The following is a 24,691-nucleotide window of genomic DNA, read 5'->3' as shown; positions in this document are numbered from 1 at the left end:
CTCCATGACCATTGAGTCCAGCCTTTGGCAGTACATCACCTTGTCAGCTAAACCATAGCACTAAGTGCCACTTTCAGTTATTTCTTGATCACTCTTTGCATCCAGTGAAGCTGGAAATGGCACAAGGATAGCCTTTCTTTCAGAGTGCTCTGGCACTTCTGCTCTTTGCCTCAGTGAGGACCACAAAGCACAGAGGTAAACAAAGAGGAAAAACAATAGCTGAAAAAAGTTACCGCAAGTCCTTGTTGCGCAAAACCAAAATGAAGTAGTTGGGGTGTAAGGTTTAAACCAACCAGTAGGCAAAGAATCTTCAAAGTCTTCTGGATTTCAGCTGCCTAGTTTATCCCTTTTTGATAGGAACAGTGCTTTAAAGAGTAATGGCGTGAGACACACCAGTATGAAACACCTAAAATATCACAATAAGCCATATGAAAATAAAACCAGTAAAATTTGCCTTTCTATTAAATTATGACCACAGATTGTGTGAACGTGTCAATGCTCGTGCTAACGTACTGCACATCATCTATTTCTTTGTTCTTAGCCCCTTTGTTCAAAGAGTCAGGATATCCTGATATAAAAGACTGCAACACAACAGCACAACAACAGTACTACACTGCTTTGGAAGTACTTCGTAATTTTCAAGGCAAAGCTACCAAGGGCTAATAGTACGGCACTACAGTCTGCAATCAAAACTTTAGCAAACCATTAGAGTTGTCAGTTTGAGGTTGGAACATCAAGATAAGCAAGGCAGAGATCCTGTACCAGGGGAAACAGCATGATGTTAATATGAGGAGGAAAGACTTGTGCACTCTGTTTTCTACATATAAGGGTGTTAAGTTTCAGTCCATTCTCTCGGCTTCTCTTCCTGTGTGAAGGAAGATCCTGCTTGACAGTTTACTTTTCGATCTGGAGAGAAGTCAGAACATTGAATGTAACCCAGGGAAGACAAACATTAACTATGCATGCTAGGAAATGTTATAATGCCCACTAAAATCCCATTAAATAAGTCTGCAATTTTACTGAAAACTAAGTGCTGGTGCAAGAGCTCATCTTTCACCCTCCTCTGTATGCTCCATAAACTAAGGGACAGACCAGTACCACGAGCAGGCTAAAAGGGATCTATTGCATAAAGGCAATATAAATATTGTGAAAAACGCATGGTCCCTCCGGGCCCGGGATCCCAGGGAAGGGCCGGGTGCTGCTGCGAGGTCTGGCCAAAGGCAGCCCACAAGCCAGGGAAGCCCTGGCTGACAACTGCGCAGCCCTAGCATGCCACCTCTGCTGCTGCATGAGACAGGGCAGTCTGCCGGGAGGCTTTGCCTTGTTTTTAATGATTTGCGATGAATAATTGCCTCCTGGTCGTAGTCTGGGAGCGACCGCTGCCACCAGGCACTGTCCTAAGGTGAACCCGCCCAGGTGAAGCTTTACAGCCGAAGTGATTTGCGGGGCGCACCCTCCCCGTAGCCCGTCCTTTCAGCGGCTCGTTCTCTCCGACCCTCAAGCGCCTCGGGCTGGCGGCCGAGCGCGGGCAGCCGGGGCACCGCACGCCGCCAGCGCACTCGCGCTCCGCTCCGGCCCTCGGCGTCCCGTGGATCACCGCCCTTCCTCCCGCCGAAGGGCAGCCGAGGTGACGGCGGGCTTTGACTAAGAGGCCAAAACCCCCACCGGCTCCAGCGGGGCGAGCAGGAAGGCGGGGCGGTGGGGTCTCCCCCACGGCATCACGGCCGGGATAAAGTCAAAGTGCCTCCGCCTGGCGCTTAGCGGGGTGAGAGCTGCGGCTGCCCCGAGTGCCGCCCGCAGCGGCGGCCCGAGCCCCCGCCCCCGGGTCCCGGCGCCGCGCCGGCATGAGCGGCGGCCCCGCGCCTGCCCGGCAGCCGCTTCGCCCCGGCTGCAGGCGCCTGGCGGCGGGCTGAGGGCGCGCAGCGGCGGAGCCGAGCGCGGCCGCCAAGCCCGGCGCTCCTTCCTTCCTTCCTTCCTTCCTTCCGCGGGGCCGGGGCCGGGGCCGGACGCGCCCCGGGTGAGGGGCGGCGGCGGTGGGCAGCCGGGCGCCCTCGCCCCGCTCTGGATGCCCATCGCGGCTGCTCGGGCCGGGGGGTGGCTGCGGCTCCCCGGCGGGGGGCGCGGGCCAGGATGCCGGTGCTGGAGCGCTTCTTCCCCGCGGCGGAGCCGGGCAGGCGGAGGAGGACGGGAGAAGAGCCGATGCCCTTTCCCATGGGCAGCCTGCCCGGTTATCAGCAGGGGACCCTGGCCTGGGACTTGCCCGAGATGATCAAGATGGTAAAGCTCGTTTGGAAATCCAAGGGGGAGCTCCGCGGGGCGAAGCACAGAGGCGTTCTGGAGAGCGAGGATGCCCTGGGCGGTTCGGCAGGTAGGTTTCCCCCGCCCTGCTGCTCGGGGAAGCTGCGGGGCAAACGCGGCTGGGCGCCGGGGGTGGCGGGGAGCCGCGGCCGGAGCGGGAGCGTCCCGTCGCGGGGCAGCGCCGCCGGGGCCGCGGAGCTGCGCGACCGAGCGCGGCCGGGCTGGGAAACAAGCAGCCCGTGCTCCGGGCGGCTCTCTGCCGCCGCCGGGACACCGCACCGGAGTTTGTGCCGCGCTGCAGCCACGTCAGTTTGCCGATGGCGGTGCCCCGATCTGGTCTGTTGCGTGGTTTTTGTACGCGGGGTGACAAAACCGGAGCGAGTAGCCCCGCGGCTCGGAGGCTGACCTCCGCCGGACTCAGGGCGGGCGCGGAGCTCCTCCCGGCCCGCATGGAGCCGCGGTCCAGCTGCCGGAGCAGCGGAGCTTTCCCGGCTGTGTTGGCCGTGCCCTTCGAGCGCATGGCCTCGTCTGTTCCACCGCCAAACCTCTCGCTGGGCTTTGCGAGCGCTGGGCTCCCTTCGCTGGACCTGCCCTCGCGTCCCCTGTGCAAAGCGGAGCGACTCCCTTACGGCTTGAGTTTTGATAACCACCACTATTAAAAACTTGAGAGACGCTGCCTTATCCCACTACTTTCTCTTTAAATGTGGTATATTACTGGGTAAAGAGCACGTGCTTTTTCACTAACTGTATAAATCTCGTCTGTCAGTTTTTTCTGATCTCACTAACATGTGGCATGTCATCACATGCTTTACTAAAGTCCAGGTTAGACCTGCCGCATTTTCATTCGGTACAGATGAGCTGTCAGGTTAGCATGGTCAGTTGATCTGATCAGTTGATTCTGCATCTTAACCTGTGCTCTGCACTGCTTATGGTTCAAAACCTCTTGCCTTCTGTTGAAGTCAGGGTCATAGGTCTATAGTTGTCTCATTACCTGTCGATAATTTTTTATTCTCCTGTAATTGCACTGCTGTGATTAAATGAACTTAATGAAATTGTGTGGCTTGTTTCTTCAGAACTCTGGATTATCTCATCTCTGCAGTTTGGTCACTGAATTCTTCTGATGCATTCAGTCTTCAAAGATTATGCTTTTACCTTTGGTGTACCTTTGTATTGAGACCTATAAATTACAATACTTTGTACCAGAATAATTTAATTTCATAGGTAGAATCACCTCTTTGGTGGTATTTCAAAGTGTTTTTTGCATGTATGTATGTATATACCCATAAACGTATATATAAACTTGAATATTAAACAGGTATTGAATGCCTACTAAGTGTAGCTGGTTGATCATTGTTTGGCTATTACTTAGAATGTTTGCAGTTTAATCAAAAAAAATGCTTGTTCCCCTTCCATTTTGAAAAAGGGAAGATAGTTCTTGGTCTCTGAGGAAGATGTACAATATGTCACCTTACTCTTGGGGAATCACTTCAGTTTAAAAGTACAATAAGTGAGAGTGATATGGATAATGAAAGATGAGATCATATTGCTCTCTAAGACTTGGAGCAAATCAGCTGGGAATGTAGTGTAGCCAGCCAGGTAGATTGAGGCTTGTGTGGTGAAGGCTCAGTGTTCAGAGGTAGACCCTAATCAAGCAACCTAAGAAATGCTGCATTGCTTACACCTTATGTATGAGTAATGGTGGTTTTTCAGTGTGCTTGTGTTGTATCTGGTGAAATTACTTTCATTAGGTAACAAATGAGATTCACCTTCAGATTCCTGGAGGCAACTAAAAATGAGTGTGAATGTACAGAGACAGATTAGTCCACTAGCAGGATGTGAGTAACTTGCGTTTACTCAAATGGCCATTACTCGTGTCCTGTGGAGGGGACAGTCCTCTTCATGGTGCCAGATCCTATTCCATAAGCTCAGCTGACTTGCACCAGTACAAATCAGGGCAGAAGATGACTCTTAACTCTCAACGCTTTAAATACGAATCATCAGACAGTTTGAGTGAACCAGACCTGGGTTGCTGGTTTTTCCTCCTCAGCAACAGTCATGGTGGTAGTTTTCCCTCTTGTGGTTTCATTTTAGTCACTTTAAGTACATTGGAGTATGTGGGAAAACCAGTAAATGCTGAAATCTAGTATACTTAAATAAGTGCAGAGTCAAAGAATGCAGAAATGGGAAGGAGAGAATAGTTTGGAAGGTTCAGTAGTTTGAGGTACTCAGCTTCATTTTGTGTGGTGTTTTTGCATGTTTGATTCCTGAAAAAAAAATCCAGAACAAAACTTCATAACTTGTATCTTATAAAAAAGGCAGTACTTAGTCAAGAATCAGATTTTCTTCAGGTGAAGTTAAAGCAAATAACTTCTGCTTGAGGTACTGCTAGCTAGGCAAATAAAGGTTGATTGTTCAGTAGTGGAGTTCACAGCACTTTCCACATCAAGGGCTTTTTCATTTGAATTTGTAAGTATTCATGTGATAACTCATGTTCTGTTATCACACCCTCATGAAACTACTTTGCTTACAGTAGAAGAGGAAGTAGATATGAATTCTGGAAGGAAACTGTCAGGATTTCTGGCTTGCTTGATCATGTTAATACAGATTTACCTAAGCAAATTTCTTTGCCTTGTCCGAGTGATCAGACTGGGCTTTGGGCTGGCTTGCTAGAAAAGTCACAACCCTCTTAACCACAGAGAGTGTGGAAGAGGGAGAGCTATATCTGCACATGATGTCAGTTCTGTGGATGGCAATGTCTTGGGGACCCATTTAGCTGTAATTTATACCACATTCCCCTTTCCTGAGGTAGGAGTAGAGAGCAAAACTATCTATCTGTCCTGGGCTCTCATGTGTAAGAGCTATATCTGGGTCTTTCATCTTGTACAATACTGAGAATAAGCTACTTAATCTCCCTGGAAAAAAAAGGGTTTGCAATATATCATGCAGCATATAGTTGGGATGAATGAAGAACTCGTATTTCAGTGACTGCCTGCCTGGGGTTTCTAATGATGATTTATTGTCACTTCCAAAGCAGTAAAACTCACATCTTGAGCTTTCTCTTCCTGTTGCACTGCTATTTAATGTTAGTATTAGTCAATTAGTCAATTAAGACTACAGACCTTTCTCCTGCTCCTGGCCTGCTGTTGCTTAGTAACTCTTCCCCCCCATTTCAATCCCTGACCGAATCAGTGCAAAACTGAGATTTGTTGAAGACTCTTTCTAGCTGTGCCACAAGCCATTTCTTTGGGAAATGGGTGTAATTTCATGTCATTCCATACTGTGTTTCAAATGGATTATTTGTAAGCCAATGCCTTTTACTTGAATAAAATAACAGCATGTATTGATATTATTATAGTTGAATTATTCAAATAATTCTGATCTGAAACTGTGTTTGTCTCTAGGAGGGAACTGTGTTCTGTTTATGACCCTAACTTTCTTATTACCCTCTCCTAGAGTTCAGTAGTAGCTTTGCATATCAAACAAAACTGATCAGGGAACAGGTACATGTTTGCCTCCGAGAGTCTTCGTAGCAACCTCTTAAGCTTACAGTGATCATCCCAGATAACTCCAGAGAGACTTTCTGTACTGAGTCTTGCACATGTGCAGACATGCAAGACTTTGAGAGAAGGTGCAGTACTACTAAGAATTATTGAGGTCTCTTGAGACACTGTGGGTTTTTTGAAACAACTCTGAATGTTTTTTTCCACTTACCTCTTTCTGTTGGTGGATGTGTTCTCAGAAATGTAGGTTCTGATTCATGTGTGCATCATGCTTGTTGTTAACTGGTGAGTCCCTTGCAAAGACAAGCAAGTACCACACATCACTCCTATAACAGTTGGGAAAATCTCTACCAGTTATTGGTGAGTCTGTTTACTTCTCTTTAGTCCACTGTCTCCTTTACAGTTCAGTAGTCTATTCAAACTTCTTGCTTGCTCTTTCAAACCTTAGAGCTGTCTGCTGAGCTGTCTTGTGATGATACACCTGTTAGAGAGGTCAGAGTTAAATCATTCATGTTTCTTCAGTGATTGCTTGAAGGTCTTCCTTAAAGTTATTCACAAGACTCCCAAAGACTTAGTTCTTCCACAGTATCCCAGGTAACATGCCTTCTACTTTATTTTTCTTTTGTATTTAGTAATTTTTATCATGCTGTGCAATATCTTTGCTGTGCATAATAAACTTCATGCTTTGGCTTCTTATCATTGCTTATAGAATCACAAAATTATTTGAGTTGGAACAGACCTTTAAAAAACATCTAGTTTCAAGCCCCAGCCATGGGCAGGGGACACTCCACTAGACCAGGTGGCTCGAAGTTCCATCCTACCTGGCCTTGAAGACTCCCAGGAACTGGCATCCACAGCTTCTCTGAACACCCTGTTTGCGTGTGCATTTGCTGAATTGTATTTGGTTGTGACACCTTGAAACTCATGCTTGTGTTTGTAGTTCTACTGCAAAAACTAATAATCATACAATCTTCAAATTTAAATCTGCCAATTACTGAGAACCAAATGGGGATTTGGCTAACAGCTTAAAAGCTCATAGTTTTGAGTATTTGGTGCTGAGCATGTAGGTGCCACAAATGTAGATACTAGTAAAAAATAAAATGTGGGAGGTATCAAATGGCATTGTTTTAGCTTCTGACCAGTCTCCTGTGTTATTGTTTAGATTGAAATCAGCTTTGTTTATGTCCTGCTGACAGATGCACAGCAGGCAGGAGGACAGCTTGCTATATATTTCTGAGGTTAGGTTTTCTTTACTTCTTTTTTTTCCCCCAAGTTTTATGTTGAGACTTGTTAAATCCCTTACACTTAGAGGGACAAAGAATGTGAATTTGATGGGATCAAGACTACCTGTGGCAACTTTGATTGCTCACTGACTGTTGTGCTGAAAACCCTGCCCCTGAGAGCAAGAAATGTGCTCTTTTATATTTTGTGCTTAAATCAGTGGAACTGTGTGATGGTCTCATTAAGAACAGTGAAACTAGACAGTGTGCAGTGCCACTTCTACAGTGTGTCTGTGTAGACCAAGAGAGAAAATTCAGAGCACATCTATGTCTAATGCTGTTCAAACACACCTCTTCAGTTTACTGGCTGAACATAAGTTATTAATACATAAGATTTGGGGCTATTTTTTTCCAAAAGACTATACTAATTAGAGAATTGGTTTCAAAGATTTAAAAGAAATAATTTTGAGATATTACATCGTGGTCACCATTCAAATCCTGGTCCTTGATTGATACCTACCTCTTTACTTTGAAGCATTTCTAAAATGTAGTGTTGAATGAGAAGCTGAACTGATATTAGAGGTCTTTAATTTTGAACATGTCAAAATGAGCTTATGTGAGTGTGTTTGTCAATTGAAGTAGTGTTTATTTTGGGAGTGAGAATTTTCTACTTAAACACTGTGTGTAACCACTCACTTCTACTTCATTCTTATGTAAATCTTCTGGTGTGAATTTGTTGGGATATTCAGAGTTAAGTTGGAAATGACCTTTAAGATTACCAAGTTCAACCACTGTTGTCTCCACCAAAATAGGAGCTAGACAGCAGAGGAGAAATAATGTGAAAATCTCGCTGACTTCTAAATGGTCTTTCAGTTCAGCCTGGCTGGCACATTTTTTGTTTGCATTATTGTGAATGTTAGAAAACAAAATTGATTTTCAGAAATATTTGGAGAAGCTCTTTGAGCAGCTGTTCAGCAATGTACAGCCACAAAAGAGAGGAAAAGATTACAATATTGTAGAGTTAAGACTTCAGGATAGAGGAGATAAAATGTGATTGCCCAGTTTGGATGTTGGCCAGCATGAAGAAGGGAATGGGGCTGGTGTGCTAGAAAAGTGACAGAGGTTTATTGGTCTGTCAGCTGAGAGACAAAGGAGCAGTCTGCTGAAAACTGTAAATACTAATAGAGCAAATTCCAGTGGGCTGTGTAATGGTGGTCAGATCTGTTGCTTTTAGTGAAGCTGTTCTAAATATTAGGAGCAAGAGACGTGGCTTTATGTATAAAAATATTGTTTCTAAAGGAAAAGCTGGAAAAGCTACTACGCTGTAGTACAAACAGAGCTGGGAGGGGTTGCCAGGGGATGGTGTTGTATGCTTGTTTGCTTTATTAGGGTTAAAGCTGATGGTGTTTTTATCTTTGGTAAATTGACTCTAAAGGTCTCTGTACTCTGTGAAGAATAAAACTGATAAGTGGCTACTGATAGCAGTAGTGATATTAGCCATGCCTGCCTAGTGGTGGTGGTTTTCTGCATTGCTCAAATGTTGTGAGAGGAGCGTTCAAAACGCGTTGTGGGAGGCTCGATACTGCATTCCAGCTTCCAAAGTAGGAAGCACATTGTGTGCAACGTGTTTGCTGTTTCAGCACTTCTTCATAACAAACTTAGTTTGTGATCTGTCATACTTAAAAGAGTCTGCTTGGAGACATGCATCCCAGACAGCTTTCTGGAGTCCTGCTTTAGGAAGTGTGAATTTGGCTTTCCATCCAGGCAACAAGGAAAAAGGGTGTCCATGTCACCATATTCTCCACTATGACCTGTTCACACCCTGTCACCAGAGCTCTGCTTTCAGAATATGCTAAACCATGTTACTTACGATAATAGCTCCTGTGCTGCCCCACCACTGCCATGTTCCCGAGGGGCATCTTTACAAATGGGCAAACTTGTCTGAATTGGTGTTGTCCTGCAGAACTGTCCTGCAGTTTTCTTTGAAAAAAGTCAATTGAACTCAGGCTGATTCTTTACAGCAATTATGCATCTGGTTCTGGCCATAATTCTATAAAACTTTCTAGTTCTGTCTTCCTTTTGTCTGGACTAAAAAGTGAAACACTTGAGTTATCCAGCTTAAAACATGCTTTGACATTTGTTAAAAACTTTTTGTAAGTTATCCTAACCTTGTTCAAAAAGAACATTCACCCTGCTAAATTATGGGATAAATTACTTTAAGTACTTGACTGGCCCATGGTGTAGACTTGCAAATGCAAAAAATGTCATTGCTCTTCTTTTTTTTCCTCAGCTTGCAACATACAATTTCTTCTGTCCCTGTTATGGCTACAAACAAACAAACTCTTCATGAGAGAAGGAGCAAATCCTTCTTGCTCACTGGCAAACCCCTTCCATTGCTCTTTCGACAGAATATCCTGAAATTCAGCATCCTTCAAATTTCCCTCAGAAAATAGAACTTTGCCAGTGACCTTTGCCCATTTATTTATAATCTCTGGGAATGCAGTGGGGTGGGAGTGCTCCTCAGTCCAAGGAACCGAGGACCTTTTTGAAATTGCAGTGAAGCCAGGGACAGTCTTTCCACGGACATGGATGGGCTTTGTTCTAAACCAGGATGTTCAGTGCTACTTTTAGGTAAAATCTTGAGGAAGGTATACTCTTGAGTGTCTCTTTATACACACAAGACCATTTGGAGAAATTGCTGTAAACTTCCCCAGCTCTGATCCCTTCTGAAGGGGAAGTGTGCAAAACTCCACTTCCTGTGGGAGAGTATGAAATCCTTTCATCTGTAGCCAGATGTGGCTTGTGTGGAGGTAATGTCCCTGAAATACTGCTATCTCAGTGTTCTCCTGATATCCCTGACCTAAGGTAAGGACAAAGTATTAGCTCAAAGGCCTACTTAAGAAATGCTCTGTGCAGGTGCAGCTAGAACTGAGCCGTTATCCAGGAGGGTTTTCAGAACACCCTGTGCTGTGCCAGGCATTGCTTCTTTCCTGCTGCTTAAGCACTGCCTTGAGATTGAATGCTTTGTTTTCAGCTGCTGGAATTACAGATCAGATAGAAGAATAACTCTAAGTACTACATGATAGTGTTTAAACACTGTTCTTTAAAGTTCAATCATAAAATAGGTTCATGAAGTAGAAGGAATTAGTTTTAAGCTTACTGGAGCTATGTTCCACAATAGTCAAAATCTAGTGTCTACACAGATGTGCCAGGTGAATATTCAATTAAAAATCATACAGAATAATTGGAAAATGCATGTGCAGAACATTTCTTAAGCCATCAAAGTTTTGACACACAGTCCAGTATCCTGTTCTTAATAGCTGTTGGCTAAGTTCTTCTTAGAAGTGCTTCTGTGAGCGAGCTTTCTGTTAGTTAATGTTATCTGCAGCTAGTCCTTGGGGGGTTATCTCTGCCTGTTATCTGGGTTATCAGGAGACTGTGTCCACTGAAGCACCCAGGGGCTTATCCAAATAGCTATGTTCCAAACTTCTTTTATCCAAATATCTTCCAAACAGTTCATGTGTGCAAAAAATTAAACTGGGAATCTTGTAATTACAGACTTTCATGGAAGATTTTTTTATTTCCTGCTTCCAGCCTGAGTGGATATACTGCAGGAACAGCTGCCTTCACAGTAATTGAGCAATTGCATTTCTAATTCCAAGTGGAACTGAGAGAATAAAGGGGTGAGAGAGACTGGTCTTCTGTGAAATGCCAGAAAATTTATTTTATCCAGCTTGGGGTTTGCATGCAGGTTTGTCACATTAAAAGAAGGAGGGAGAGGAGAAGAATTCTGTACTCCCTGCTTGCAGATTATTTTATTGATAGAGATTATATTCAGGCACACTAACAGTGAGAAACAGAAAACCACGTGCTTTATAGGTGCTGCACAGCTATTGCACTTGCTTTCTGTTCTTCCTGGAAGCTCTTGTGGACATGCATTTCATGTTCTCATTTGGTAACTAAAGCTAGGTGAATAAATTACTACTGGTAATAGCTCAGAACTGAACTCAGTTCTTTGTGTATAAAAGTCTGTGTGTTGCTTTCCATGACCACTGGAAAAGAGACTAAGGAGAGAAGAATTTACTGCACAGCTGAGCACTACCATACTAAAATGGCAGAGGTGCAAGACTTTTAGGGGAGACACTGTCAGCATACGCTTCCAGGCAAGGTGAGTTGGAACATCTTGCTTAAAGTCAGTAAACTGAGAGCTCTCAAGAAAGCAGAGCAGCAAGGAGCAGAGTGCCCTTAGAGGAGGCAAGCTATGGGTAGGAGTTGGAGGGAGAGATGGTTATCTCTTCAGTGCTGTTTAGTCCACTAGCATGTCCCAAGTTTAATCCCAAATTCCCTCCTTGTCAGTCATGAAAAAGGCAACAATCGCTGCTGTATATAAGTGCTGGCACAGCTTTTTGTCCTGTCCTCTCATTGGAAACCATAATTGCAGATGTGGGTAAGGTCATGGTGACACAGATGAGATGGACTTGATGCAGTCCTGCACTGACTCTCAGAGGCTTTTTTTTTTAAAGGAGTATGTTGTGAAGTATAGTTTATCCATTTCCATAGTTTCATGCATCTCAGCAAAGTGATGAAAATATCAAGGATAACAACTCAAGTTACAGCAGCATGGGGGCTCATGCTGAAGACATGCTGCAGGCAAGAGCATAAAGGGGCTGTTACAGGACTATAGTCGTTCAGCTTAATGAGTAATCAAAAGGTTTCAGTATATCTTCTCTTTCTTCCTGAGTACTAGTTAACTTACCCATTGTAAAAGTGAAAGGATAGTAGGACTTGTGAAGTGAATGCAGATAACATACTGCATGCAAAGCAAAGTGCAGCAAATAATATATAGCTTAAGACAGAAGTGTGCCTGAAGGCCCTATTTTGCCTGGTAGAATTAATAAGAGTCAGAAGTATGGGATTTTCCTGTCAGAACTGGACTGGGGTGTGTTCGTTGAGTGGTCTGCATGGCTTGCCTGTTAGAAATGTATGATCCTTGGCAAGATTTCACAGATCATCAGTAGAACCTGAATGCTCAGATCGTCACTAATAACTAGGTCTGAAGTTCTGCTTCAAGACAGAAGAAGCCTAACTTAAGTGTCAAGGAAGCTGCCTGATTTGTGCCAAATAAATGCTTAAGCTACCTACAGAATACTGCTCTAGTTTTCTGAGTTATAAGAAGCAATCTGTAAAATGTGATCACCTACTGAAATCACACAGCTGTTAAATCATAATTACATTAAAGAGATGGAATTCAGAATAAAGTTATAATCCCTAACCAGGCAGACTCAGCAAGCCTATTTAATTTCCCTGTGGAATAGCAATAGAATAGATCTTCCCTTCCCCTGTTTCCAGCTGTGCACATCATTAGGTACCTACTAAGTAGCTGGCAAAACAGAGTAAAAGTTAAAATAACTTTGCTAACAGTGAGCTGGAATTCTCATAGTGGAAGTGCAAGGTACCTTATTTAAATGTTGGCCCCTTGACAGAATCTGCACCACAATCCTCACAAGACTCACTGTAAGTGCCCTGTAGCAAAAATGTGCTGATGTCTGGCTTTGCACAGACTGGAGACCTGGGAGATTATATGTTTTGAATAGGATCAAATGACTAGAAGGGGAAAGCACTCTATACTTAGCTGTCTTGTCATACAGACAGAAAAACATTTTGCATGTGACCTTGTTAACAGCATGAGTTAAGAGTAACACTATGAATTAGAGGCAGAACTACTGAAGCTTAGATCATTATTGAGAATCTGTGTTTTTATGGTCATCTGCTTAATTTTTTCCCCCTGTTCTCCTGTTTAGGCTTCAATTCTTACACTGACTCTAGGTCACGTGGAGAGACAAGGATGAGAAGAATTGCCAGGCCAGTTCTCCTCCATTTTAGGAAAGCAGAGCAACAATTCAATACAGGATTTCTTTTTCACCATCACTGTAAAGTCCTCGATTTCTCTTAAAAATAATTTTCTTCCTTCATACTGCAAAGTCTGTCCTGGTGTACTCCTCAGCTGCCATGCCTTTGAGCATCTTTCCAAATTATTATGACCAGACTGACAACCTCACTGCAAATTAATTCTCCTCTGTTGCAATCGCATCTCTGTCTTCAACTTAACTGGTTCCCACACCTGCAGTCTTAATTGCTTCTTCTCTATTTTAGATAGATAGTCTTTGAAACCTTCCCCTCCTGTATCCTCCACCTCTGTACACAGTACATTTTCACTAATGCTTCTTTCAACAGAAAATTGGTATCCCTGTCCCTGGCACTCCCTCTTCCTCTTCTTACAGGCAGAATTTTATTTACTGCTCCTTCCCTTTAACAAAGGATAGCACATGGTAGTTAAGGCTGTGTGTCCTGTTGGACTCTGCAGACATTTTATGTCCCCTACAAATACAGCTTGCTATGTCACTGTATAAATGGCTTGTGAAATGCCTCATAAATATCTATTCCCTGACTCAAGTCAATAGAACTCCTGTTTTTCCCCAGATAGCACCCCACACCTTATATTAATTAGGGTAAATGAAGCTACTGGGACAACTGTCATGGTGCAAAGGCAGGCATACTACTAACCAGCAACTGTTAAAATTATGTGTCTTAGCCAGGAAGTATATATTCAATGCCCTGCAGGAACTTCTCTTTTACCTTTGTCAAGAAGGAGAGAGTAGATACTGAAATTTAATTTTATATGAAATCCTCATTATGCAGTGGGTCATGAGGATTGCAATCACCAAAACGCTATAGCTTGTAGGAGTCAGCAGCTTTCCCAAGTGAACTTGGTAAGATGCTGCCAGTAAAATCTTGTTTGGCTTTAATACCATTGCTCAAAAGTTCTGCTCCTGTTCCCAAACCCATCTTTTTATCCACAGAAGAGCCTCAGCCCCTTCTGAGTGAGCACAAGCAGGGCACACAGCAGCAAAACTTTGTATCTGTCCCAAATTTCTCTTATAGTTAAGAATCTGATAAAGTAACGCAACCATCAGAGCCACACACAGGGGCAGAAGTGGAAGGAGCAGAGATTAAATAAAATAAAGCAGCGTGATAGTAAAAAGAAAAGCAAGTAAAAATATGAATGCTGGAGAGATGGCTTGGGTGGAGAGCACAACTAATCCATGGGATATCAGAACAGTTGGATACTGTTTTAAAATCTCTTTAAAGAGGGAAACTGGTATTTGAACTGGATTGGACAAGGATAGAGCACAAATAAGCCACACTGAAATGAGAAAAGAACAGTTTCTTAGATATCCCTTATGTAGTGCTACTTTGCATAGAATGATTTGGGTTGGAAGGGATCTCAGAGATCTTGTAGTTCCAACCACACCACCGTGGGCAGGGACACCTTTCACTAGACCAGGTTTCTCAAAGCCACATCCAACCTGGCCTTGAACATTTCCCGGAAAGCATCCACAGCTTCTCTGATCAATCTGTTCCAGTGTCTTACTACCCTTGTGGCTATGAATTTCTTTCTTTTATCTAAACCTGCCCTCTTTCAGTTTGAAACCATTTCCCCTTGTTCTGTCACTTCATGCTCTTGTAAAAAGTTCCTCTCCAGGTCTCCTGTAGGCCCCCTTTAGGTACCAGAAGGTGCTGTAAGGTGTCCCTGCAGCCTCTGTGTCTCCAGGATAGCCCCAACTCTCTCAACCTGACTTCATAGGAGGGATGCTCCAGCCCTGTGAAAATCTCCATGTCCTTCCTCTGGACTTGCTTCAACAGATCCGTGTCCTTCTTATGTCGAGGGCCCCAGAGCTGGATGCAGATGTGGTCTCATGAGATCAGACTGAGGTGGCAGAAGCACCTCCCTTGCCCTGCTGGCCATGCTGCTTTTGGCATAGCCCAGGAAATAGTTGACCACCTTGGCTAGAGCTTACACAGCCCGTTCATGTCGAGTTTCTCAGCCACCAAGTTCATCTCACAAGGGCTGCTCTCAATCCATTCTCCACTCACCGTGTACTTGTGCTTGGGATTTCCCCTGTCCAGGTGCAGGACCTTGCCCTTGGTCTTGTTGAATTTAATGAGTTTTGCACGGGCCCACTTCTCAAGCCTGTTAAGGTCCCTCTGGATGGCATCCCTTCCTTCCAGCATACAGAACACACCATAGAGCTTGGTGGTGTTGGCAAACTTGCTGAGGGTGCATTCAAACCCACTGTCCGTGCTGCCGACTAAAGCGTGGAATAGTGCTGTTTGCTAAGCCAACCCCTGAGGAATGCCCTTTGTCACTTGGACACTGAGCCGCTGGCTGCAGCTCTTGAGTGTGACCATCGTGCCAGTTCTTTATCCACTGCATAGTCCACCTGTCAAATCCATGTCTCTCCAGTTTAGAGACAGGGATATTGTGTGTGACAGCATCAGCTGCTTTGCACAAGTCCAGGTAGATGATGCCAGTAGCTCTTCCCTTATCCACCACAATGTTAATTCCATTGTAGAAGGCTATCAATTTGTCAGGCATGATTTGTCCTTACTGTAGTTGTGTTTGGTGTCACCAATCGCCTCCTTATTTTCCATGTGAGCATTCAGTGTAGTTTCCAGGAGGATGTGCTCCATGATCTTTTTGGTCACAGAGGTGAGACTGACCAGCCTGAGCCTGACCAGCCTACTGGCATGTAGTTTTCAAAGTCTTTCTTGTGTCCCTTTGTAAAAATGGGGTTTTGCTTCCCCATTTCCAGTTGGTGGGAACTTTACTGAAATGCCACAGCTACTGAAATATGGTGGAGAGCGGCTTAGCTACTTCATCTGTCAGTTCCAAAAAAATCCAAGTAGGCCCTGAGTTCTGAATAAATCAAAAACTGAAAGTTTCAAACTGTGTCACCAGAGGAGATGGCCTTCAAAGAGCTGTCTCCATTGCTTGAGACACAAAAAGGTGGGAGGATGATGGGTGACCGCTATGTTGGGTTTTCTGTACAAGTCTGCTATAAGATGCACAGTGGAGGAAGGAACTGACTTTCTTCTATTTCCTTTTTAGCTACTGAAGGCATGAACCAATTTACAGGAAAGCTGCCAAACCTTTTTTTTTTTTTTTTCTGCGGGGAGGTGTGGAGAACAAAGGCTCTGTGTGTAACTTAATGCTTTCTGGGGGAAGTCAGCTAGCATTTAGAGCTCTTCGATGCCATGGTGCAACAGATCAGAAATGAGCTTGTAGTGTCAGCTGTCAAAATACACATAGAAACCACTTTAGGAAGTATGAATTATGCATGAGGCACTCAGAAGCTGCTCAGGGCTGTGTTGACATGTCACAGGTGATCTGTGCATCGGATCAGTGGTGGTCTGGTGGTGCCTTCTTGCTGTGTGGCACCAGGTTATGTTTCCTGGACTGCAGGGGAACATGGAGATGGGGAGCAGAGCTGCATCTCTGGCTGAGGCAGCTCAGCACATCGAGAGTGTGTTTGTACAGAGCTAAGCAGGGCCACAAGTGGGGAATCCAAAGGAACCAGTCTTCTTCCATGCAGATGCAGCGCTCTTTGTACAGCAGAGTTAAGCGGCTTCAGGCAGGAGAGGTTTTGAGCTGTTGTGGCACCTTTCCAGGAGCTAATAAGAACTTGAAATAGAGCCCAAGCCCTAAATACACTTGATTTGGGCTCAGAGTGGCACTTTTTTTTTTACTGTTGTAATTAAACAGGAAAAAGCATAAATTTGTCTTGGAGTTTATAGTTTTGAAACTGCATGGACTTAGAGAGCTTTCATGTTAGGTAAGATGAGGGCCAAACCCTTCTCCTTCTGAATCTGCTTTGCCATCAATGCTGACCTCTGTCAGGGAGACTAATGCCTGCTAGTGAGGTGGAAACAGTTTGTGTCAAAGGCTCCTATGCAGTTCACCTTTAAAAGTAGCCCACAGCATATGGGTACAGATGGATGATAACTTTGGAAACCACCCATAAGTTCATTAGTCAGGTTATTTAACATATTTAACATATCTCGGGTTGAGGGAGGCTAGGGGTGTTTGCATGCTCCTGTAACATAACAGAGCTAGAGGGATGATATCTTCAGCAGCAGGACAGTTGCTTTAATACAGCAATGCACAATCACATAACCTTCCTTACACTTGAAGGCTGGTGACTGCCTGGAAGACTTCAGGTTGTTGAAAGCAATGGCCTTGTAGCAAGAGCAGCTACCAAAGTGGCTGTTGTAACAGAACAGATTGGGCCCCGTATTTTGTGACTGACTCAGCCCTTCCCAGTTTTCCAGAGTGAACCAAAAGGGAGAGTTTTTGGCTGTCTGAACCCGTTTTGTCAGGCTTGAGGCTGGTAAAGCATAGAGTAAAGCCAAGGTTGTAAGAATCACTCAAATGAGCTCAGATCCTTCCTCTGAAACTTTTTATTTACTGATTTATGGCTTTCATATTTTTAAATACGTATTTTCCTTCTGTGGATTTTAAAACAAGGAGGAGTAAAATGCCAGTTGGTCAGCAAAACTGACTTCTCAGGAAAACTAAAGCAAAAATCAATTTTGATGTGCTATTAAGTGACTTAAATGGCTCTCAGCCACAGAGGTTCAGAAATATGTCGAATTCAACCGCTGAATATTTATTTACACAATGTATTGACAGCTGATCTGTAATTTATGATGTTTCTAGATAGGCACTTTATTTTATGCCTTCAGGAAGAAATTATCACAGTTCAAGATACTTGCCTTCTTTGTGTTTATCCTGATGATAATGAAAATCTTTCAAGAGTAACTTTAATAAAGCCTTGTCCCTTCTGTCCCTTTGTCCAATAAGGCCCACTCTGTCCCACTTTGTGCTAGCAAAGAATGAGAGAGGAGCTGAGCATGCCAGGGCCTCTTGGGGGTTTCATGAAGAGTTGAGGCATGATTAGAAACTGGAAAAAGGAGACCAGGAACTTTTATATGTCAGTGAGAAAGGATGAGAGTTTTAGAAACAGTTTGTGTAGAATGTGAGCCAAGAAAAAAAAAGGTTTAAACTTTTCAAGATCTTGCTTCTGTTCCTAGTCATGATAGAAATAAAGAACTAATTGAGCAATAAAACATGCTTATTGGAGTTGGCTAGGGTAGGATCACTTGTAAAAGATTGCTAACAACAGGATGAGGGTTTTCTCCTCTGCAGGGAAGAGAACTAAGGGGTATGAAATTCTCAGCATAATATAGTCACAAGTGTTTGAAATGCTCATATGAATGTCCTTACCTTCCTTCTGACTTGGCTGTTCATAAAATCTTCCCACGGTTCTGGTGAGGAAGGGTGGAATAAAATCTCGCCCTGTGAATGAGCTGCAATTTCACTGTCACTTGTGTATGTCAGTGCTGCTTTGGGTGCTTTAAATCTGTGGAGTCTTATTTCCGAAGTGCAGGTAAGACAGCACATCCTGCTCAGTGGTAGTCTTGGTGTAGCCCAGGAGTGCTCCCAGGATAAACAGTGTACCCCATCCTTTACTGTTCTTACTGTTGTAAACCCAATCCTGAAGGTAACCCTATCAAGCAGCCTAAGTACCTGTGTCCTGTTAAGCTGGGCAGTGTCGGTGAAAAAACCCCACAGTTATTAGGTCCCATAACAAACCTAAATAAATAAATGTAATCAACTACTCTTAAATAATGACTACAATTTGTATGACTAGCCACTTTGCTCAGCAGTGAGTAGTTGTAGAACTGGATTTTAAGGAAAGATTGAAGGCAACAAAACTGCTTGGGTGCCAGAAATATTCTGCTCCGTTGCTATAAGAGAACATAAAGCATCAACAACTAATAGTAAAAAAAAGTTTTATTAACTGTTGGAAGAATTATTTCTATTAGCATTTCCCAGTAAAATGGTGGTGACTTAATTCCGAAACTTTCTGTCAAAAAAGGCTTTTTTTCAGGCTGTTGGAGGTTGGCCACTAAATGTGTCTGTAACACATTAGGCACTGTTTCTCAAAACACCTTGTGGACTGCTAATTGGGGTTTGCATAATACCACAAAATTGCAGACATTCCTTTGAAATAAGCAGGAATGAAAACTGCTTTTCTGGGGTAAAAGAGAAAGGATTTTTTTTTATTTTTAACAAAAAAAGGCTTAACAGAAATCCTTTATTGGAATATGTTATTATTATTATTGTTTGCTTTTTTTTTTTTTCCTGAAGCAATTTGTTTGAGGAAAAGTTTCCAAACAGTTTTGAATTACACAAGTTCAAGGAGGGCCTTATACATACAGTACTACTGTTTGAGCCAAGAGATAAACAATTATGAAATGCCTTTGAAATGCAAGGCTGGTAAAGCCAAGGTTATGTATTTTGTCACTGAACGCAACAGTAAGTTGTTAGGAGTAGGAGTGAGTGATATTTATTACTTACACATAGATGTGCAAATTAAAAACTTACAAAATTTAATATCTCAGGGTCCAAATTCTTAGTTGCAACACTCTTGTTTTAATCTGATATATCCTACAGGAGCCAGTCAGGATCAAAAAGGAAAAAAAAATGTCATTAGAGAAATACATTTGCTTGGTCAAAATTCAGTCTTATTCTGTACTTTGTCTGATGAGTACATGTGCATTTCAGGCCCATCCATTGTGCAGATTTGGAGCTGTCCTGGGTTTGGGTCTCAAGATGGTTTTAGGGTAGAATAGGATCAAACCAGAGCTGGTACTGAAAATTATCAGGCTACATTCTATTTTTCTCTGTTGGATCACTCTGAGCTGTGAATCCTTTTCACAGCTTTGAATTTTCAGAATATCTGTCCAAGCAAGCTGATTTTGTTTCATAAGTGTCCAACAACTCATTGTGACTGGGCATAGGTAACAATTCTTTATGAAGGGAAAGCTGGAAAAGGCCAGTTTCAGAGCATTGTGAAAATGTGACTGAGTGCATGAGAGAGACAAATCCTATCCAATTAACTCTTATTTCTGCCTGAAATTCTGGAGGGGTAGATGTAACATCTCATCATGCTCTGCATGACATACCCAGCATGAAAGCATGAACATTCTATTTCCAAACCTGTTTCACCTCGCTGCATGATTCTGTGTTTAATGAAATAACAGCAAAACGGAAGCTTTTAGGCAAGCAGATGGATGTTGATAGAGTTGGAAACTTACACTGTATTTATCAACAAGAACAGTCTCTTATGGTCAGTGTCTGTGCACAGAAAATAATACAGTAGTTTGGAGAACATGTTGGGGAAAGCAGATTTTTTTTTTGTTTCAAGTGCCAGGTTTGATGGTACATTTGTTTATATCTAATACATACCTAATGCTTGGGTCTAAGACATGGTATTTCAGTCTTGTATAAAGAAGGTTTTAAATGAAAAGTATACATCCTTCACTTGAATCAATTACACAAAAAAGGAAAGAAAATCACCTTTTGTTATATTTGAAGTGCAGGAGGAGGCGGCAAGGGCAGATTAGCAGGGCTTTGTGCAGCAGTGCCTGTGTATGAAACAAACAACTTTTGACAGGAAGATTACAAAAACTGGAATCATGAAGAGAGAAAAGCTGTTGCTAAATGGTAAGCATGTATTTGCTTTATTTACCCACCATTTTCCTTCTGCTTTAGCAGAGGTATCTGTCAGGCTCTTGAAAATTTTAATCATTGTTGAGCTCTCAAAAACTTAGTTGTCTGTGCAGTAAAGACACGTTTGCACAACCTGTTGGGTGGGAGAGCCCCCATGCCCTCCCATGAGCTCCACTGTGCTGCTAATGCCAGGGCATGGAGTTCATGCAGAAATTGTGGCAAATTGCAGAAAGACAGGGTGTCAGGTGCTGTACCTTTTGAACTTTATACATCTCTCTTGAAAAGACAGGCGGATGAACAAAAAAAATGCAGGAGGCAAGACGTGAAAAAACATCTGTATGAGAGAACAAATTCCTTCTTCTAATGAGAGGCTTTGTCACTGAGCCACGAACTTCAGAAAATAATGATGAGTGGTCATAGGTATCTACTAAGAGTAGAATTCACTTTAGATTGATAACAAGAGCTGTTAGAGTGAAAAAAAAACCCTCTCTAGAAGAGCACAGCATGCACCCATCTCTTTTTGCAGCAGGAATGAGAATATCATCATCCTCTCCATGGAGTTACAGAGTTCTTGTAAGTGTAAGGTGAGAATCAGAGAAAATAGTCATATAACAGCTCACAATTCCCTTCCTTAACAGTTCTTATTTTCTCTTTTCCTAATATAGTGCTTTAAAGAACAAAATGTATGAAAATGCTCATGAATTAAGGTACTTTGATTCATTCACTTACTAGTTCCATAGAAATTTATCTATTCAGAATAACAAACAGCAGAGATGTTGGTGGTTGTAATTAATCAGAGATATCACGGCAGTGTGTCAGCACTTTCCAGAAGCTGACATGCCTGTCACAAAGTTGCAGAAAAATTTTGAGAAGTTAGCAATTGTTTGCTGTCACAAAAGGTGCCTTTGCAAAATTTGTTTTAAAATGCAGCTTCCTGTTGTAGGCACGCCCATGGTTCAAATACATTCTGTTGTTTCTTATTTTAGAGTCACTTCTTAGAAATTGCGGAGGGGTACCCCAAAACCCGGATAAACCACACACTGAGAACAGTGTTGTCTGAGACCATGAACAGAGTTCTCTTTGCTTTTTGGTTTTTCTAGCATTTTAATTTTTATCCCTACAGTTTCAGGGTTTGGCCCACACTAGTTGAAAAATATGCTTACACAAAAGCCTGCAAAGTGGTCTTATCTCAATATTCTTTTGAGGACAGACATAAGACTGAATCATACAAGGCCTATCTGTATGATCCTTGACTAGATTTGTAAGAAAATAAGTGTTCTGCCTTAGCAGTCTACCTTATATATATAGACTTGTCAAAGCCACGGATGTTAATTTGTGTGCTGGTAGAGAAATGTCTTAAAGTAACATTACCTGACCTGAAGATGGTAGGCTTGTTAAAGTTCAAAGCCTGTCAAAGTTCTTCACCCAAAATCTCATGGAAACTTAACAAAGATACTGTGAGATGGATTATTCCCTTAGTATTTCCAATCCAGCCAAAATGTAATGTAAATTTCTTTGGAATTCTTCGCTAAGACTGAAAATGTTACTTTTCCATTAGCCTACTCCTCCTAAAGGCAAGAAATTACAGCAAAACTGTATCTCCAGCAATGAAAACTGTTCACTTTAGTACTAATTTCTTTAAACAAGCAGAGCTTCATCTCTCTATGAAAAGGTACTGAAGATCAGCTAGGCATAGCATTCCTCAGCTAGCTGAGAAAAATGTCATATTGACTCAAACTGCTCATATTGACTCAAACTGCACACACACACACACACACAGTTCAAATGTCATTTTTAACTGCCCTGGTGAAAATCCTTATTTTCTCCTGTTGGATATAACTGTTGCTGTGCAGGTGCAGTGAAGTAGAAGCATTAGATACTTCACAAGAGTGGTGGGTGTTACATTTACATTGTGGGACTGAATTTGGAAAGGAGCCTTTAAATTAGTATTCATTAGTTTCAGATAGCAAAGATTATGCAGATTTAGGCAAGCTGACGGAGGATGTTTCCACATCTTTCAATGGGTTTGTTCAGCCTGAAAGCATCTCACGTAGTGCTGCTCAAGAATGTATAAGATGGTAGTTAATGAACTGTGGTAAGCTAGAAGTAAATATTCAGATATGGGCACCATAGTGTGTAGCTCAATGAGTTTGACCACAATTATTATATAATTATTGTGGTAATGAGTGGTTTCTGAGTTCTGACTTCACAAAACATACTTATGTATTGTTAGTAGTTTCTTGCTAAGGGTTTAGTTTAATTAGTTGAGCTTAAACATAGCTTGCTATGAAAAGCAAATGTTTTATTAGGTTATTGCCTTTCTGAGTTAAGACTGGGAAAGTATGAATTTACAATCAGAAAACATACTGAAAGGTAGAGTATTCTTGAGTAATATCCACAAAACAGGTTTCTGCTGCAAACCTGTCTAGATGGGCTTTTTTCTGCTTGGTACTGTTGAATTAATAGCCTCTAAATCCAATTTATTTTGTGTCAGATCACTGTTGAAAATACACCAAAAAAAAAATGAACAACAACCCCAAAACAAAAAACAAAACAAAACAAACCCAAGAAAAAATCCAAACCAACAAAAAACTCAAACAAACAAAAAAGCCTAATAACAACAACAAAAAAACAGAAACCCAAAAAATTAGGGTGATTCTAATGGGATTTTACATGCTATTCTAAGTCACCTGCAGTATTTAAATAGGTATCTCCTTTCTATACAGCTTGTCCTAAAATTGTAATCCTTCTAGAGAATTTTGTTCTTGGTCACCAGGGGTCAGTGATTCAGCTCCAGGTTAAGATGCTTCAAGTTTGGTACCTAAGTTCCTGCTGTAGCCCGTGGAAATTGAATCAACTGAATACTTCTCCAAGCTCCACTGGCTTACAGCTTTGACTGGGATGATGTGAGACATGTAGCTCACATGCAAATGCTTACCTTTAAGTGTTAGATGCAGGGAATTTTCTCTCAACCTTTAGGTTCTGCTAGACTCTGGTGATGTTAGTTAGTGATGGCCTGCTCTAGATCCAGCTCAAGGTTTCTCAATGGACAAGGCAAAATTTGGCCTCTCCAGGAGCAAAGTAATACATGCTCTGTCCTTAGCTTTGACTGCTGCAGAACTCAGTGTTTTGGTGCCAGTAAAGGACATGGGGATGAGGAAGGCTGAGGAGGGCCGGTGGGATTGCCAGCCGTGCCGAGGCTGGACGCTCTGGCAGAAGCAGATGGGCGTGTGAAGGCCGGGAGAGCTCGGAGAGGAGTGGGGGCTTCCTCTGTTCTCCAGGCTGGCCTCCCCAGGCATGTCTTGTAAGGCTGGGATGGGTCCATGGGGGCCCTCTCCTCACTCACAGTACAAGAGAAACCCACATCTCAGCTTTTAAGCCCCCTTCCTTCGCCTAGCTGCCTTTATTTCTCATGTGCTCCGAACACGAGCAGACGGAGGGCCCTCGTAGGCCCAGAGCTAACATGGATGGCAGCCTGGCTGTGCTGCCAGCACCAGCAGCTCTGACAGCACCAGCAAACCAAGGAGAGGGCAGGCAGATGCACCTCGTGCTGCTCAAACCACTCCCTTCCCATTGTGGCTGCAGGGAGAGGGAACAGTCCTTCCTTCATCCGTCTTCCGCCTGAATCCCAGAGGAGAAATGAATACAGCAGGACCCAACACTGAGACCCAACACAATACACTTGGGCCCCACCTCTGCCCAACACCTTACAAAGCTGGGGTTTTTTTTGGCCAAAAAAAATTTTAGTAAAGCTCAGGGAATCTGAACATTTCCTGTTTAGCTGTTTGCTGCGTTGGTAAAAAATAAGAACACAAAAAAATAAATGAAAGAACAAAAGGAAGAACCAAATTCACCTGAGTTATGTCTGCTTGCCATTTATATCTCATGAAGTAGTTGTTAGCAATTCAAGCATGATTTTGATATCTCTCCTAATACTTAGTATGTGTAAGTTGGCCACTATTTAGAACAGTTTCCTTATCCTGCATAAGTGGTATTCTCCTTCCACATGCTAAAGCATTAAGGAAACTTCTCTACCATGCTGGAGGCTTGCAGTTTTTGTATTATGTGAGCTGGGGGGTGGGTGCAATTTGGGTTTTTTAATCATTAATGAATTACATCTTAAACAGCCTTCTGCTTTTCTTCTGGTCTGCCTCCCCAGTGCGGAATAATGCTGCAGTGTTTTCCACATTTTGGTTGTTAGGGACAAACAATGTTTGATGTAGTCTGGAGCCTCCAAGAACTGCTTCTTTAATTTT

At 42.8% G+C, this 24,691-nt stretch overlaps 1 protein-coding gene across 3 annotated transcripts in view; it reads left to right on the top strand.

The window, feature by feature from the left end:
* PDE7B (phosphodiesterase 7B) overlaps nt 1-24,691 on the top strand; it is a 168,943-nt gene that overhangs the window by 86,014 nt on the left and 58,238 nt on the right. The window contains exon 1 of one of the 3 annotated variants that reach the window (XM_056486533.1): nt 2,041-2,368. The exons of the other annotated variants lie outside the window; for them this stretch is intronic. Coding sequence (XP_056342508.1) covers nt 2,131-2,368 — 238 coding nt within the window. The 5' untranslated portion in view covers nt 2,041-2,130. Of the gene's footprint in view, nt 1-2,040; nt 2,369-24,691 lie in introns of those variants that run through there. 3 annotated transcript variants of the gene reach the window in all.

The sequence above is a fragment of the Oenanthe melanoleuca genome, chromosome 3 (genome assembly GCF_029582105.1).
Source record: "Oenanthe melanoleuca isolate GR-GAL-2019-014 chromosome 3, OMel1.0, whole genome shotgun sequence".
In the NCBI taxonomy this organism is placed as follows: Eukaryota; Metazoa; Chordata; class Aves; order Passeriformes; family Muscicapidae; genus Oenanthe; species Oenanthe melanoleuca.
This window is presented reverse-complemented; position numbering and strand designations above follow the sequence as displayed.